This window comes from Aristolochia californica, unplaced genomic scaffold (genome assembly GCF_029961685.1).
Source record: "Aristolochia californica isolate CCGP_79_NKW_82.1479 unplaced genomic scaffold, dmAriCali1.0.hap1 SCAF_16, whole genome shotgun sequence".
Taxonomy (NCBI): domain Eukaryota; kingdom Viridiplantae; phylum Streptophyta; class Magnoliopsida; order Piperales; family Aristolochiaceae; genus Aristolochia; species Aristolochia californica.
The window spans coordinates 21,517,288-21,529,527 of record NW_027181837.1 but is presented as its reverse complement, the minus strand read 5'-3'; the positions used below and the strand labels follow the sequence as shown (position 1 = coordinate 21,529,527).

At 37.6% G+C, this 12,240-nt stretch overlaps 3 protein-coding genes across 3 annotated transcripts; 1 reads left to right on the top strand and 2 right to left on the bottom strand.

The window, feature by feature from the left end:
• Positions 1–5,300: 5,300 nt before the first annotated feature.
• LOC137952734 (uncharacterized protein PHLOEM PROTEIN 2-LIKE A4-like) lies at positions 5,301–6,190 on the bottom strand. Its single transcript, XM_068799791.1, has 3 exons — positions 6,183–6,190; positions 5,876–5,950; positions 5,301–5,688 (listed from the first exon to the last, which is right to left on the bottom strand). Exons 1-3 carry the CDS (start codon positions 6,188–6,190, stop codon positions 5,301–5,303), a joined length of 471 nt encoding a protein of 156 aa, XP_068655892.1.
• A 1,351-nt stretch (positions 6,191–7,541) lies between these two features.
• Positions 7,542–8,702, top strand: LOC137952733 (uncharacterized protein PHLOEM PROTEIN 2-LIKE A4-like). The gene is made up of 3 exons (XM_068799790.1): positions 7,542–7,793; positions 7,932–8,053; positions 8,138–8,702. The coding sequence occupies exons 1-3, from the start codon at positions 7,542–7,544 to the stop codon at positions 8,523–8,525; spliced, it is 762 nt and encodes a 253-aa protein (XP_068655891.1). The 3' UTR covers positions 8,526–8,702.
• Positions 8,703–10,172: 1,470 nt separating this feature from the next.
• On the bottom strand, positions 10,173–10,721 carry LOC137952732 (uncharacterized protein PHLOEM PROTEIN 2-LIKE A4-like). The gene is made up of 2 exons (XM_068799789.1): positions 10,645–10,721; positions 10,173–10,560 (listed from the first exon to the last, which is right to left on the bottom strand). The coding sequence occupies exons 1-2, from the start codon at positions 10,719–10,721 to the stop codon at positions 10,173–10,175; spliced, it is 465 nt and encodes a 154-aa protein (XP_068655890.1).
• Positions 10,722–12,240: the final 1,519 nt, after the last annotated feature.

Below are 12,240 nucleotides of genomic sequence, written 5' to 3'. Positions count from 1 at the left end.
GGGGAAGGGGCTCCTGCCTCCCATTGCTCACGACTAGAGGTCGGCAGATGAGGAAGGGGGTCTCAAGTTTGTCTCAAGATCCCCATTGAGATATTTGGATGATAACAAACACTTAAGAATGATGTGCATTAAGTATGACTTACAACTCAAAAGAGATTTTCGATTGCATATCCATTCAACCAGCCATGGTTTGACCTTATGCTGGAAAATATATCTTTCAAATGGCCTGGCAACATTATTCGATCACTTGCAGGAGCTCTGCTGCGTCCTGAGGCCTGAAGAGAGACGATATGGAATGGGGTTAGTGTTTATAAGCTGCATAGGTGAGAGTGAGAATTAAAGAAGCTGAGATTACTGACTTGGGGCCTTCTTGGTTACGGAGGGGAGTCCATTTCCAGTAACGCCTGTCATTTCCCCAGACAATGTTCAGGGCCCTTGGAGAGATTAAGAGCGACCCTACCTTTCCTTCTTTGACAATTCTGTGATAGTTTTCCTGTACACGTCCACAACATCTACTCCGGATCATATCCTGTTTCTGAAAAAAAATACAAAAGTTTCTACAACTGCTTACCATTGGCAGAGCACTGTAGTGCGACCCCTTGCTCATCGTCTTGAACTGAAGTTCAGATAACTCTTCACAGATGTGATGGAAACTACTGGCCTCACAAGCTTTGAGGAGTAGTAGCCTGTATTTATAGGCTCGCCTGGTTGGTACTCGAGGGGCATCAATGGCAAAGCGTCGAGCGAGGAGCATGCACGGAATTTACTCGCCCATGTTTATTACCTCTCGTAAGGCAAATTACAGGAACGGGAACAATTTGCACGTTTTGTATCAGTGAAGTATAACTGCACACAATAGATGAAGAATAACTGGACAGTACATGAACAGTGAAAGTAGGAATGAGATGCTCAAATCTAAAAATGTGAAAAAGAAACTCATATTAACTGCTTTTGAAGATATGATTTAGGAGTATTCAGGAAATGAATCTTTCTTTGTTACAGTAAAAAACGTCAATGGAATCTTTAAAGAGTTGGTGTTCAATTTAACAAAATCTGAATCCGAATCCTCATTTGAAACATTGTGAGTCAAGACATTGCACTCTTCCTAAAGCTGAGTTGGGTTTGTACTTAGTCAAATTTATAGACACTTTGTTCAAAGAATCAAGTAACTTGTTTAGAATCATCAGGCGGCTTTTGGGGCATTTTCATGAATCATTCAAAATTTAATGTTCATGAAGCTTTTTTGTTTCATAAATTGAACCACATGTAAGAACTCTTTTCTAAAGCCAATGCTTGGATTTACAAGAAGTAGGATAGGACTCTTAAGGTATTTATTTCAAGAAATTACATAAAAAATCAGCATCATTAGGACCATATCTATAGTCATGTACAACTCTTAATCTAATCCAAGATGGATTCATTACATGGTTTTTTGTATTTATCTAGTAAATATTATTGGATTAGTTGTTTAAATATTACTTATATAGAATTATCAAATAGTTGGTCCAATTTAATTAGTTTATTGTACAATTAACATTATTATTTCTATTTAACATTATTATTGTACTATTTTATGTTTAACATTATAATTCTAGTCAACATTAACTATTAATTTTTTTTAAAGTTTTGGAGGGGAAAAAAGAAATATGGGCACAAAAGTGAAAACACATCTTGTTAGGGAAACTAAAATAAAATATTACATTAAAAATTAGAGAAAATAAAAAATATTGGACATAAAAATAAAGAAAAGGTAAACATAAAATATATTAAACAAAACATACATTAAAATATAAAATAAATAGAATAAATAAGTAAAATATACTAAAATCATATAAATCAAATAAGTAAAATAATATATCTATACAAAATTAAAATGAAAGATTAAAAATAAATTAAAACAAAACTTGATTCAACAATTTTTTTTTTAAATAAACATGAAATAGATCATGTTATAGCGTCGTTGAAAATCCCTTTATGGATCTAGGCTAGTGAGCCTAATGCCTTGTTGTTTATCAAAGTGAGGAAATGCTACTATAAGTTGGCCTACAAAAAAAAAAAAAAAAACAGGGCAAGTCACTACCTCCTTACCTTAATGCTACAAAAATGGGACATTGTCATAGGAAGGGAGGGGGGAAGGCCCTACACATTTCTATTATGTTAAAGGGAGGGTGTGACTTATTTCTTTTAGGATAAAAGAAATGAAGTTGTGCTTATTGGTGTGTCTTGAAAAGAAATAGGTGGATATTTCAAATAACCCTCAAAGAACTCTAAAATGAGAAGAAAAAGAAGATGCAAAGAAGCACAAGATAGTAAGTGGAGGAGGCACCGACTAGGTGAAGGTGGTGCCAAAAGCAAAAAAAATCAATGGGGAATGACCTTAGGAGAAAAAATGGAATTTGCTCCTACCTTTCATGTAGAACCAACTCAAGAGTACTTCTGGAATTCCAAGAAGCTGGTCAAAGCAATATTTATCTTCCTATTCTTGTTAAATTCTTGAGAGATGTGATTTTTATTTGATTTAAAATTTTAATTGAATTATATAATCTTCTTCTTGATTTATGTATTTTTTTTCCTTGATTGATGTATATGAAAATCCTAATTGAAGTAGGAGTTTCCCAATAGATGTAAAGGAAAAACTAGGAACAAATCATCCAAAGATGAAGAATTTATTTTAGATTACTCTCCCTCCATCCTCTTCTCCCCCCCTCTCTCTCTCAAATCGTGCCAAACACCTCTCCTCTCTTCTTCTCTCTTTTGTTCTACCTCTCTTTCTATCTCCCTCTTGCTCTACTTTACTTCTCCCTTTTTCCCTTCACTCTTATACCAACCCCTTAACCTCTCTTTTTCAATTCTTCCTTGTAATTTTAGGAAAATGACAGGACCTTCACCAAGAGGTTCTATTAGTGGCACATGAAAAAGCTATTTAACTGTTTTTGTGACTAGATAAATTTCTTTTACATAAAATCTCTATACATAATTCTACTCAATAAGTTTGATGTTTATCTTAGAACAATTTTTTTTTGTTAAGATATGATGAGCAATACAAAGCCTCACATGTTGGGAGGAACAAACCTAGTAGCGGGTGAATAAGTTTATTAACTTTCATACTAATATTTTACCCTTTTTTTAATCTTTTAATTTTGAGTGTGTTAACAATATTAATTTCTATTTATATTTAAAGTTATTTTAAAAATAAAATTTGTTTGCTCAAACATTTAAGTTAACACTAAGCACAAAAGAAATTTTATAGTAGTTCACAACCCTATATTGGATTGCTAGTCCACTCCTAAGGCGTTTTGCACCTTGCAGTTCTACTATGTTAGAATTGCCAAGTGGAACTTACATCAAGTTATCTCTTATAGTGTTGCCCATACAAGTACTAAATACACCACTCAATTGACCATACAACCAATTAACAATGTACACTCTCACATAGATTTACGATAGCACACTAGGTACACAACCTAAACCTAAAGGAAATTTTGTAGCAATTGATTAGGGTACACTAGCCTAGACCCACAATTGGGATTTATCACAACTCACTAGGGATTTTCGACACCACTTGCCTACACAAGGACGTACGTCACACGACAACAACAGGGCCCCATACCTTTTTTTCTTCAGCCACACTCAACTTCACCCAATGAAATGGTCTTGCCAACCCTAGGCTTGACCCAATTTACATGGGTTATTTGCTCACTATATTGCCCAATACAAATGCCTCTTAATAAGTAAATGTTACAAGCAAAGTATAAACAAATAGGTACATCAATCCTAAGTATCTACTCAAAATAATTAGTAGCTTATATAGTTCTTAATGACCTAATTTAAAAATATAAGCTCAAGGCAAATCTCGGAATTGGTTTTTCGAATTGGGGGAAATACAAAAATCAACTTAATTGAATCTATGATTTCAAAATATAGCCCACAAGCTAGTAATATTAACTTCAATGAACTGTCTCAAAATGCAATAGTGTAAAAACTTGGACTTTTTTCAAATTTTCCTCCCAAATGATAAAACTACGCAATAGCCTCTTCAAATTCAAATGCTACAGTGATTATCAAATTTCAAATTACAAGGACAAAAATTCTTGCGAAAGAGAATATAAGTAAATAAAGATTTTAAGTATAAGCTTAGAGATACTTAACTCAAAGAGAAATCTTCACATTTGACTTCCTTTGGAGTCTTGGAGGTGACATGAATTCTAAAAAACGTGTGTGAGGGCTTGAGAGACTTAGAAAGTGGCCAAGAGTTCTTAGTATTTGGGATAAGTTTGGTTACATAAAAAGCCCCTCTAATGTACAAAAAAACTAGTCTTAGAGCTAGAAAGTAACATTTTTTTTTCATTTAGCAAAACTAAGTCAAAATAGGTCCAATTTTTTAAAAAAAAAAATACTTGAAATTCTATTTTTTCTATGAACACAATTGTAGGTCATTGGTAAATTTTGGAGACCTACAGCTCTTGGATTAGAACATGAAGGATTGCATATTTGACTTTGTGCACAAAGGAGTTGACTCCAATAAAAGAGTTTGATAAAGGGTTTTAATTTCTATGCAAAGGGGTCGACTCCTTTTTAATTTACAAACTCAATATTTTCTATAATCGACTTCATTTCCTCTTTTGTCATGGCAAAGGAGTTAATTCCTAGGCAAAGGGGTTGACTCCTTTTGAATTGCAAAAAGTATCGTTTTCCATATTCGAATCCTTTGTCATATGCTACCACTACGTTTTTTTTTTTTATGTGAACTACTTGTTTTCCCATTTTTTTCTATGGGCCGTTCTGATGATCTCTTGCCAATCAAATGGATTTGCTTCCAAAATTTTCCTGTAAAGAATTTTTGCGATGCAAAACAATCTAAATGACATCATCAGTAACTTTTGTATTTGAACCACTAATTTTAGAATAAGAAACTTCTCTGGCCTTCTTCGAGAAGGTTCAAGTTAAACCATGTATATTACAATTAAGGACCTCTTCAAAAATGCTACATAGCTATCTAAAGGAGAGCAAAGAGTATTAGACCAATAATTAGGAGACATTTGTCAAATTTGGGAAGTATTACAAACTCAAGAAATCCAAATCTACAAAAAGGAAACAATTGAGAATAGGCCACAAATTTATTGACATCCTTCAACCCATTCAAATTTGTTGTTGGACTTATTTTATATTTAAATAAATGACAATAGTTTATTAAGAATTATCCCCATATTTACTATTATCGACCTAGAAGAAATTTTGGACTTTATGGTTCAGGACATAATGTGGCTATGACATCACATTCTACAAAAGCTGGAATAGGCCTAAGCTTTGGCCTTAATTTTCACCGCTGAAAGGACCATGCCGCCCTTCCACCAGTCACTTTCCGTTTCAAACATACCAATATCGACTAACCCTTTTCTGCCATGAACAACAGTGAACTCCCCTCCTTTGATCTCATGCCATTGATTGTTATTCCTTCTATATGCCTCCAACTTCTCAGCTCTCTGCCTGCAGCGCCCATCCGAGACCACCTTGAATTTGATCGGAACCTTGTGCCAACCGAATGCGTCTATATTGAACTTCACCACCTGGAAGATCTCATATGTCTTTGAACGCGGGAAGTCGAAGAAGTTACTGATCTTGGAGCAGTCCACTCTCCCCGTTACTTGGAACCAGTTCACTTGCAGTAGCTCTGCTGCTTCCTGAGGCCTGAATAGAGACGATATGGAATGGGGTCAGTGTTTATAAGCTGCATAGGTGAGAGTGAGAATCAAAGAAGCTGAGATTACTGACTTGGGGCCTTCTTGGTTACGGGGGGGGGAGTCCATTTCCAGTAACGCCTGTCATTTCCCCAGACAATGTTCAGGGCCCTTGGAGAGATTAAGAGCGACTCCACCTTTCCTTCTTTGACAATTCTGTGATAGTTTTCCTGTACACGTCCACAACATCTACTCCGGAACATATCCTGTTTCTGAAAGAGAAAACAAAAGTTTCTACAACTGCTTACCATTGGCAGAGCACTGTAGTGCGACCCCTTGCTCATCGTCTTGAACTGAAGTTCAGATAACTCTTCGCAGATGTGATGGAAACTACAGGCCTCACAAGCTTTGAAGGGTAGTAGCCTGTATTTATAGGCTCGCCTGGTTGCTACTCGAGGGGCATCAATGGCAAAGCGTCGAGTGAGGAGCGTGCACGGAATTTACTCGCCCATGTTTATTACCTCTCGTAAGGCAAATTACAGGAACGGGAACAATTTGCACGTTTTGTTTCGGTGAATTCATGCTCTTTCCGTCGGTTTGGCTGGCAAAGACTAGAAAGGGAAACCAATTGGTCAAAGACGAAGCGATCCAGTGAAGTACAAGAAGAATGAAAGTAGGATTGAGATGCTCAAATCTAAAAATGTGAAAAAGAAACTCATATTAACTGCTTTTGGAAGGTTGTAGTCGGGCTCTCATGTGAGCCCTCACGTCTTGATCATCATTTTATGTGATATTTTATTATGTTGTTATCTTTAAATACTGACATTTCTAGCTTAGATTGTGTGTGTGTGTGTGTGTGAGAGAGAGAGAGAGAGAGAGAGAGAGAGAGAGAGAGCTTGGAATGTCAGTGTTATATGAGATCCTCCTCTTGGAATTCCTCCACATCCATCTCTGACACTAAGTGTCATACCACAATCAACAACATACCTACACGTCCATCTCTGAAACTAAGTGTCATACCACAATCAACAACATACCTGAAGAATTTCGAGCCCTTTCCTCTTCATCCTTGAAGAATCTGGCACTATTCTTGAAAGAAATTCAACTATTCTTCATTCCCCAGAACCCTGAAACGATGATCCAAGGTTGATGGATTTCCAAACTGAATTTAGAATTTTAGATTCGACGTTAATGGGAGTTTTTAGATGTTTATTGGGGGTTTTATCGATTGTAATAGTAAGCTGAAAGTTAGATATACTAGCAATATGAAGAATAAGAACTGAAGCCTTATTTCATTTAGGATACTCATTTTCTCTAATTTTTGTAATAAATGATTTAATTATTTTTTCCCCTTTATAAGTTGTAATCATTATGGATTATTCATGTCTCTTTAAATATGAAGAATTCCAGCGGTAGCTTTTTTTTTTTTTTTGTTCTCTCTATTCCCAAAAGCGCACCAGATGCCTCTCGCTGATTTTATGGACTAGCAATATTCTAATCGAGCGGTCTCTGAATCAACCGATGCAAAGCCAGATGCAAAGCCATCTGCAACTCAGACACTTGGATTTTCCGGCTCTCTGATCAGCGATGATGTACAGAAAGATGCTTCTGCTTTTCAAAGGAATAAAGATGAAGGGAATAACTACGGAAATGTTCTCATGCTATCCTGATTGGGTCCCCAGAGAAAATAGTCAAAAAGAAGAGGAAATGGGTTCACCAGAGCAATAACTTACAAGGAAAACTTGTTCAAGTTTTGGAGAGTATAAAACTGTCAAGAAAGAGTGGAGAAGGAAATCTTGCTCAATCTCCCGGTCTTGCCTCTGCAGAGGGAAAATTTTCAGGTAAGGTTGAGGAAGATAGAAAATGGGGAACCGACCTTCTGTGACAGGAGTAGCTCAGCAACAAGTTGAAGAGCCTAAGAATCACCCAATCGCCAGTGAAGTTAGGCCACAGGTGGAAGACACTAGGAAGCCTCCTCCTGGCCTGGAAGGACCCCAGCTGGAAGAAGCAAGGAAGCTTCCTCCTAATGCCGAAGTTACATCAGCGAAGGAGATCAACACTTCTAACAACAAGCAACCTGTTGGCAATCCCCCTGATCATACTCAGAAGAAAGAGGCAAGTTTAAATCAAACTCAAATCTAGTCCTACACTTGTAGAAACATACAATAATCATACACAAAACAAGAGGAAAAAGGATTTGTAATACCACAAAAGGAGATTCTGAAATCCAGATATATTTATGCTCCCATGCAGGTTCAGAAGGAAGAGAAGAAGCCAGGCCCCAAGAGCCACATAATCTCGGCAAGAGATCTTTCAATCACTTGGAGTGGAGATCCACGTTATTGGTCTTGGCTATCATGGAAAGAACCAGCAAGGTAAAAATAATATATAGAAGATTTTTGGTCTTGGCTGGCATACTTTGGTGAACATTTCTCGCTTTTGAACTTGCTATTTTGCAGCAACACACACATAGAAGTGGCTCACCTGTTGAACGTATGCTGGCTGGAGGTGCATGGCAAGTTTGACATGTCAAAGCTATCATCTGGACTTGTATATGAGATTGTGTTTGAGGTGATGCTCAAGGATCCTGCATATGGGTGGAATGTTCCAGTAAATCTCAAACTTGTAAATCCACTAGGACAGACACAAGAGCACCGGGAGAAGTTAGTGGAAAAGCTCAGAGGACAATGGATAGAACTTCATGTGGGAGACTTCAGCAGGACAAACAACGGTACAGGAGAGGTGCAATTCTCTTTGTTTGAATATGGAGGACAGTGGAAGAGAGGGCTTATAATTAAAGGAGCAGTAATCCGGCCAAAGACTTCAATGAGTTCACTGATTAACTAAGGATATACAAGTTCATGCAACAAAAATTTCACTGTCAGGTGCTTATGATCATATCTAAGATGTCCTTGTACTTCACCACCTGACTCGAACCAAGCTTGTCATAAGAGTTTAAGATGTACTAGTAGTTTAATTTAGCAAAGCAGTGTGCCCCTCTTGTTGTTTAGCAATTGCATGTACTTCAAGTACTACGTTATATCTTATTAGAATAGTAATGCAAGATCAGAAATGGAAGATGGAGTTAAATAATATATGGCATGGAGAGGGAGAGGGATAGAGAGAGAGAGAGAGAGAGAGAGAGGGATAGAGAGAGAGAGAGAGAGAGAGCAGTAAAACAGCATGTTTCAATGGTTGAATCCTTGTCTTTGAATGATCATGTTTATAGTTTGTAGGTATGGAGTATTGAGTATTGTATTACTCATAAGACAGAATATCTGCTATTGTGTCTCTTTGGTTGAGACATTATTATTAAAGGACTTCTCAGTTGTTAATTATTATCAGCACTGGTTATTCTGATGCAGAATAAAGCACATGGTAGCCCCAAAATATTATCTTTCTGGTAATTAACCGTTACCTCCCTTAATTGGCATTTATTACTCCTACCATTTGAGAGTCGATGTCATGTGGAAGGACACGGTGATGGAAGAGTTTTATTACATTTCTAAACAATGCCTATAGACCCACTACCTACAGAAGATAGGAGTGTGCCCAACATCTACCATGAGTTATTTGATTGGAGTATGGAGCGATATTTTTCAGCTAGGAATGATTTTACTCTCACTTATATTATGCCAATTGGGATTCTAGAAAGAGACCACCAGCTTGAGGTGGACTGTCATTTTATACGGGAAGATACTATACATCATTTGCAATAAGTTGGGTGTTCATGATGTTCTCTCACTCCCAGCTTGTGGGGGAGTGTTAGAAGATGGGCCCAAGCCCATACGACCAAGGAAGGCCCATACATCCAAGATATGTGGAATATGGGCCCAAGGCCCAAAAGTCCATACAGTGATAACAGGGTGGTAAATAAAGAGTTATCTCATAGAGATGACATTGATGTAATTAGATCAAGTTTTTGGGGCATAATTATAATAATGTATTTATATTAATCTATAAATTGAACTTCAAGGGAAGGATTAGAACAAGGGGTCCATCACCTTTTCTTCCTCATGTTTCTTCGTAATGAGTCCTCTCTTTTTCTCCGTGAGAAACAATTTATATTGAACTACATTGTAAACAATTAATCCTTGCAATTGGATCAAACCTAGAATAGGCAAGACCGTCCCCAACCCAAAATTGTGAGTTGTAAAATTGTGGGTACAAGTTGGAAAGTTTTGTTTGCTATTGTATGAGCTCTATGACCTTTTGGGCTTTATGATTCAGGACATAATAAATTAGAATAGAAATCAGTGGGAGCAAGAGCAAATAACTATAAACTTCCATGTTTAAGCTCTTATTCAGCAGATGCTCTTATCAACCCAGTTCAAGTCAGACTACAAAACCACAAAAAAGGCAACCAGCCAGTGGAAATGAATCCTTATTTCAAAGCTCCCCGATTAGTTAAATTTGTTACTCCAAGCAGGAGATTCACTCCTCCACACAGCTCTTGTTGAACAGACTACAGAAACTACAAAAGCTGGAATAAACCTAAGCTTTGGCCTTAATTTTCACCGCTGAAAGGACCATGCCGCCCTTCCACCAGTCACTTTCCGTTTCAAACATACCAATATCGACTAACCCTTTTCTGCCATGAACAACAGTGAACTCCCCTCCTTTGATCTCATGCCATTGATTGTTATTCCTTCTATATGCCTCCAACTTCTCAGCTCTCTGCCTGCAGCGCCCATCCGAGACCACCTTGAATTTGATCGGAACCTTGTGCCAACCGAATGCGTCTATATTGAACTTCACCACCTGGAAGATCTCATATGTCTTTGAACGCGGGAAGTCGAAGAAGTTACTGATCTTGGAGCAGTCCACTCTCCCCGTTACTTGGAACCAGTTCACTTGCAGTAGCTCTGCTGCGTCCTGAGGCCTGAATAGAGACGATATGGAATGGGGTTAGTGTTTATAAGCTGCATAGGTGAGAGTGAGAATCAAAGAAGCTGAGATTACTGACTTGGGGCCTTCTTGGTTACGGGGGGGAGTCCATTTCCAGTAACGCCTGTCATTTCCCCAGACAATGTTCAGGGCCATTGGAGAGATTAAGAGCGACTTCACCTTTCCTTCTTTGACAATTCTGTGATAGTTTTCCTGTAAACGTCCACAACATCTACTCCGGATCATATCCTGTTTCTGAAAAAAAAAAAAAAAAAGTTTCTACAACTGCTTACCATTGGCAGAGCACTGTAGTGCGACCCCTTGCTCATCGTCTTGAACTGAAGTTCAGATAACTCTTAGCAGATGTGATGGAAACTACAGGCTTCACAAGCTTTGAAGGGTAGTAGCCTGTATTTATAGGCTCGCCTGGTTGCTACTCGAGGGGCATCAATGGGAAAGCATCGAGCGCTGAGCATGCACTGAATTCACTCGCCAATGTATATTGTTATTTTTAGTAGGTGGGGTCCAGCCCATGAGTGGGCCCCACCACTAATCTCTTTCGTGTGAAAGAGATAAAGAAAAAGAAACGAAAGAGAGAAACAGTGTGCGAGAGAAACAGAAAGGGTTTTTCGCCGTGAGCGAAAAACAGTGCTGTCAGCGAGAAGAAAAAGGGGTTCGACCGAGAGGAGAAAGAGAAGAGAAAGAAGAAGAGAGGAGAAAATAGAGGAAGAAAAGAAAGAAGGTTTTTGAAGCTTCTCCAAAGTCGTTTTTCTTTCATCCTTATTTTGGTGAAATCTCTATATCCGGTGATCTCTAACCTCTATTTATTTGGTTATCTCTCAATTAGTGTGAATGAGTTTGAATTAGAAACTTGTTTTCTCTCATGATATTTGTAAACCTCAAGTTTGGGCAAACTTGAGAGAAATTGATATTGTAAGCCCATATTTAATAGTGGAAGATTATTCGGATTTGCCCCGTGGTTTTTTCCCTTCACACTGAAGGGTTTTTTCCATGTAAATCTCGTGTTTTGGTTGTATGATTGAGCTTGGTTGTTAGAGCTTCCATTAAGAGCATTTGGTAGTTTGTGAATTTGCTTTGTGGTGCTTCCCATAACAAGTGGTATCAGAGCTTTTGGTTATTTGGGGTTTTTTTTATCCAATGGAGAGTTCAAATGCAGCTAATAGAATGGTTGGTTTGAATGGAGAAAATTGGATAATATGGAAAGCAAAAATGGAAGACTATTTGTATTGCAAAGACTTGTATGCACCCATTGAAGGGGAAAAACCTGAAAATATTTCAGATGAAGAATGGAAGAAACTTGATAGAAAAGCAGTTGGACATTCCGACAGTGGGTGGATGATAGTATTTTTCACCATGTCTCAAGTGAAACTTCAGCTAAATCATTATGGAAAAAATTAGAGGATTTATATGAGAGAAAGACAGCTGGAAATAAAGCTTTCCTCATAAGGAAGCTTGTGAATTTGAAGTACAATGACAATAGTTCTATTGCACAACATCTCAATGAGATAAAGAGCATTGTAAATCAATTGACAGTCATGAAGATGGTTCTTGATGATTAGCTCCAAGCCCTTCTATTATTGAGTTATCTACCGGATAGTTGGGAAACCTTAGTGGTGTCTTTGAGCAACTCCGCTCCGGATGGAATTGTGAGTAT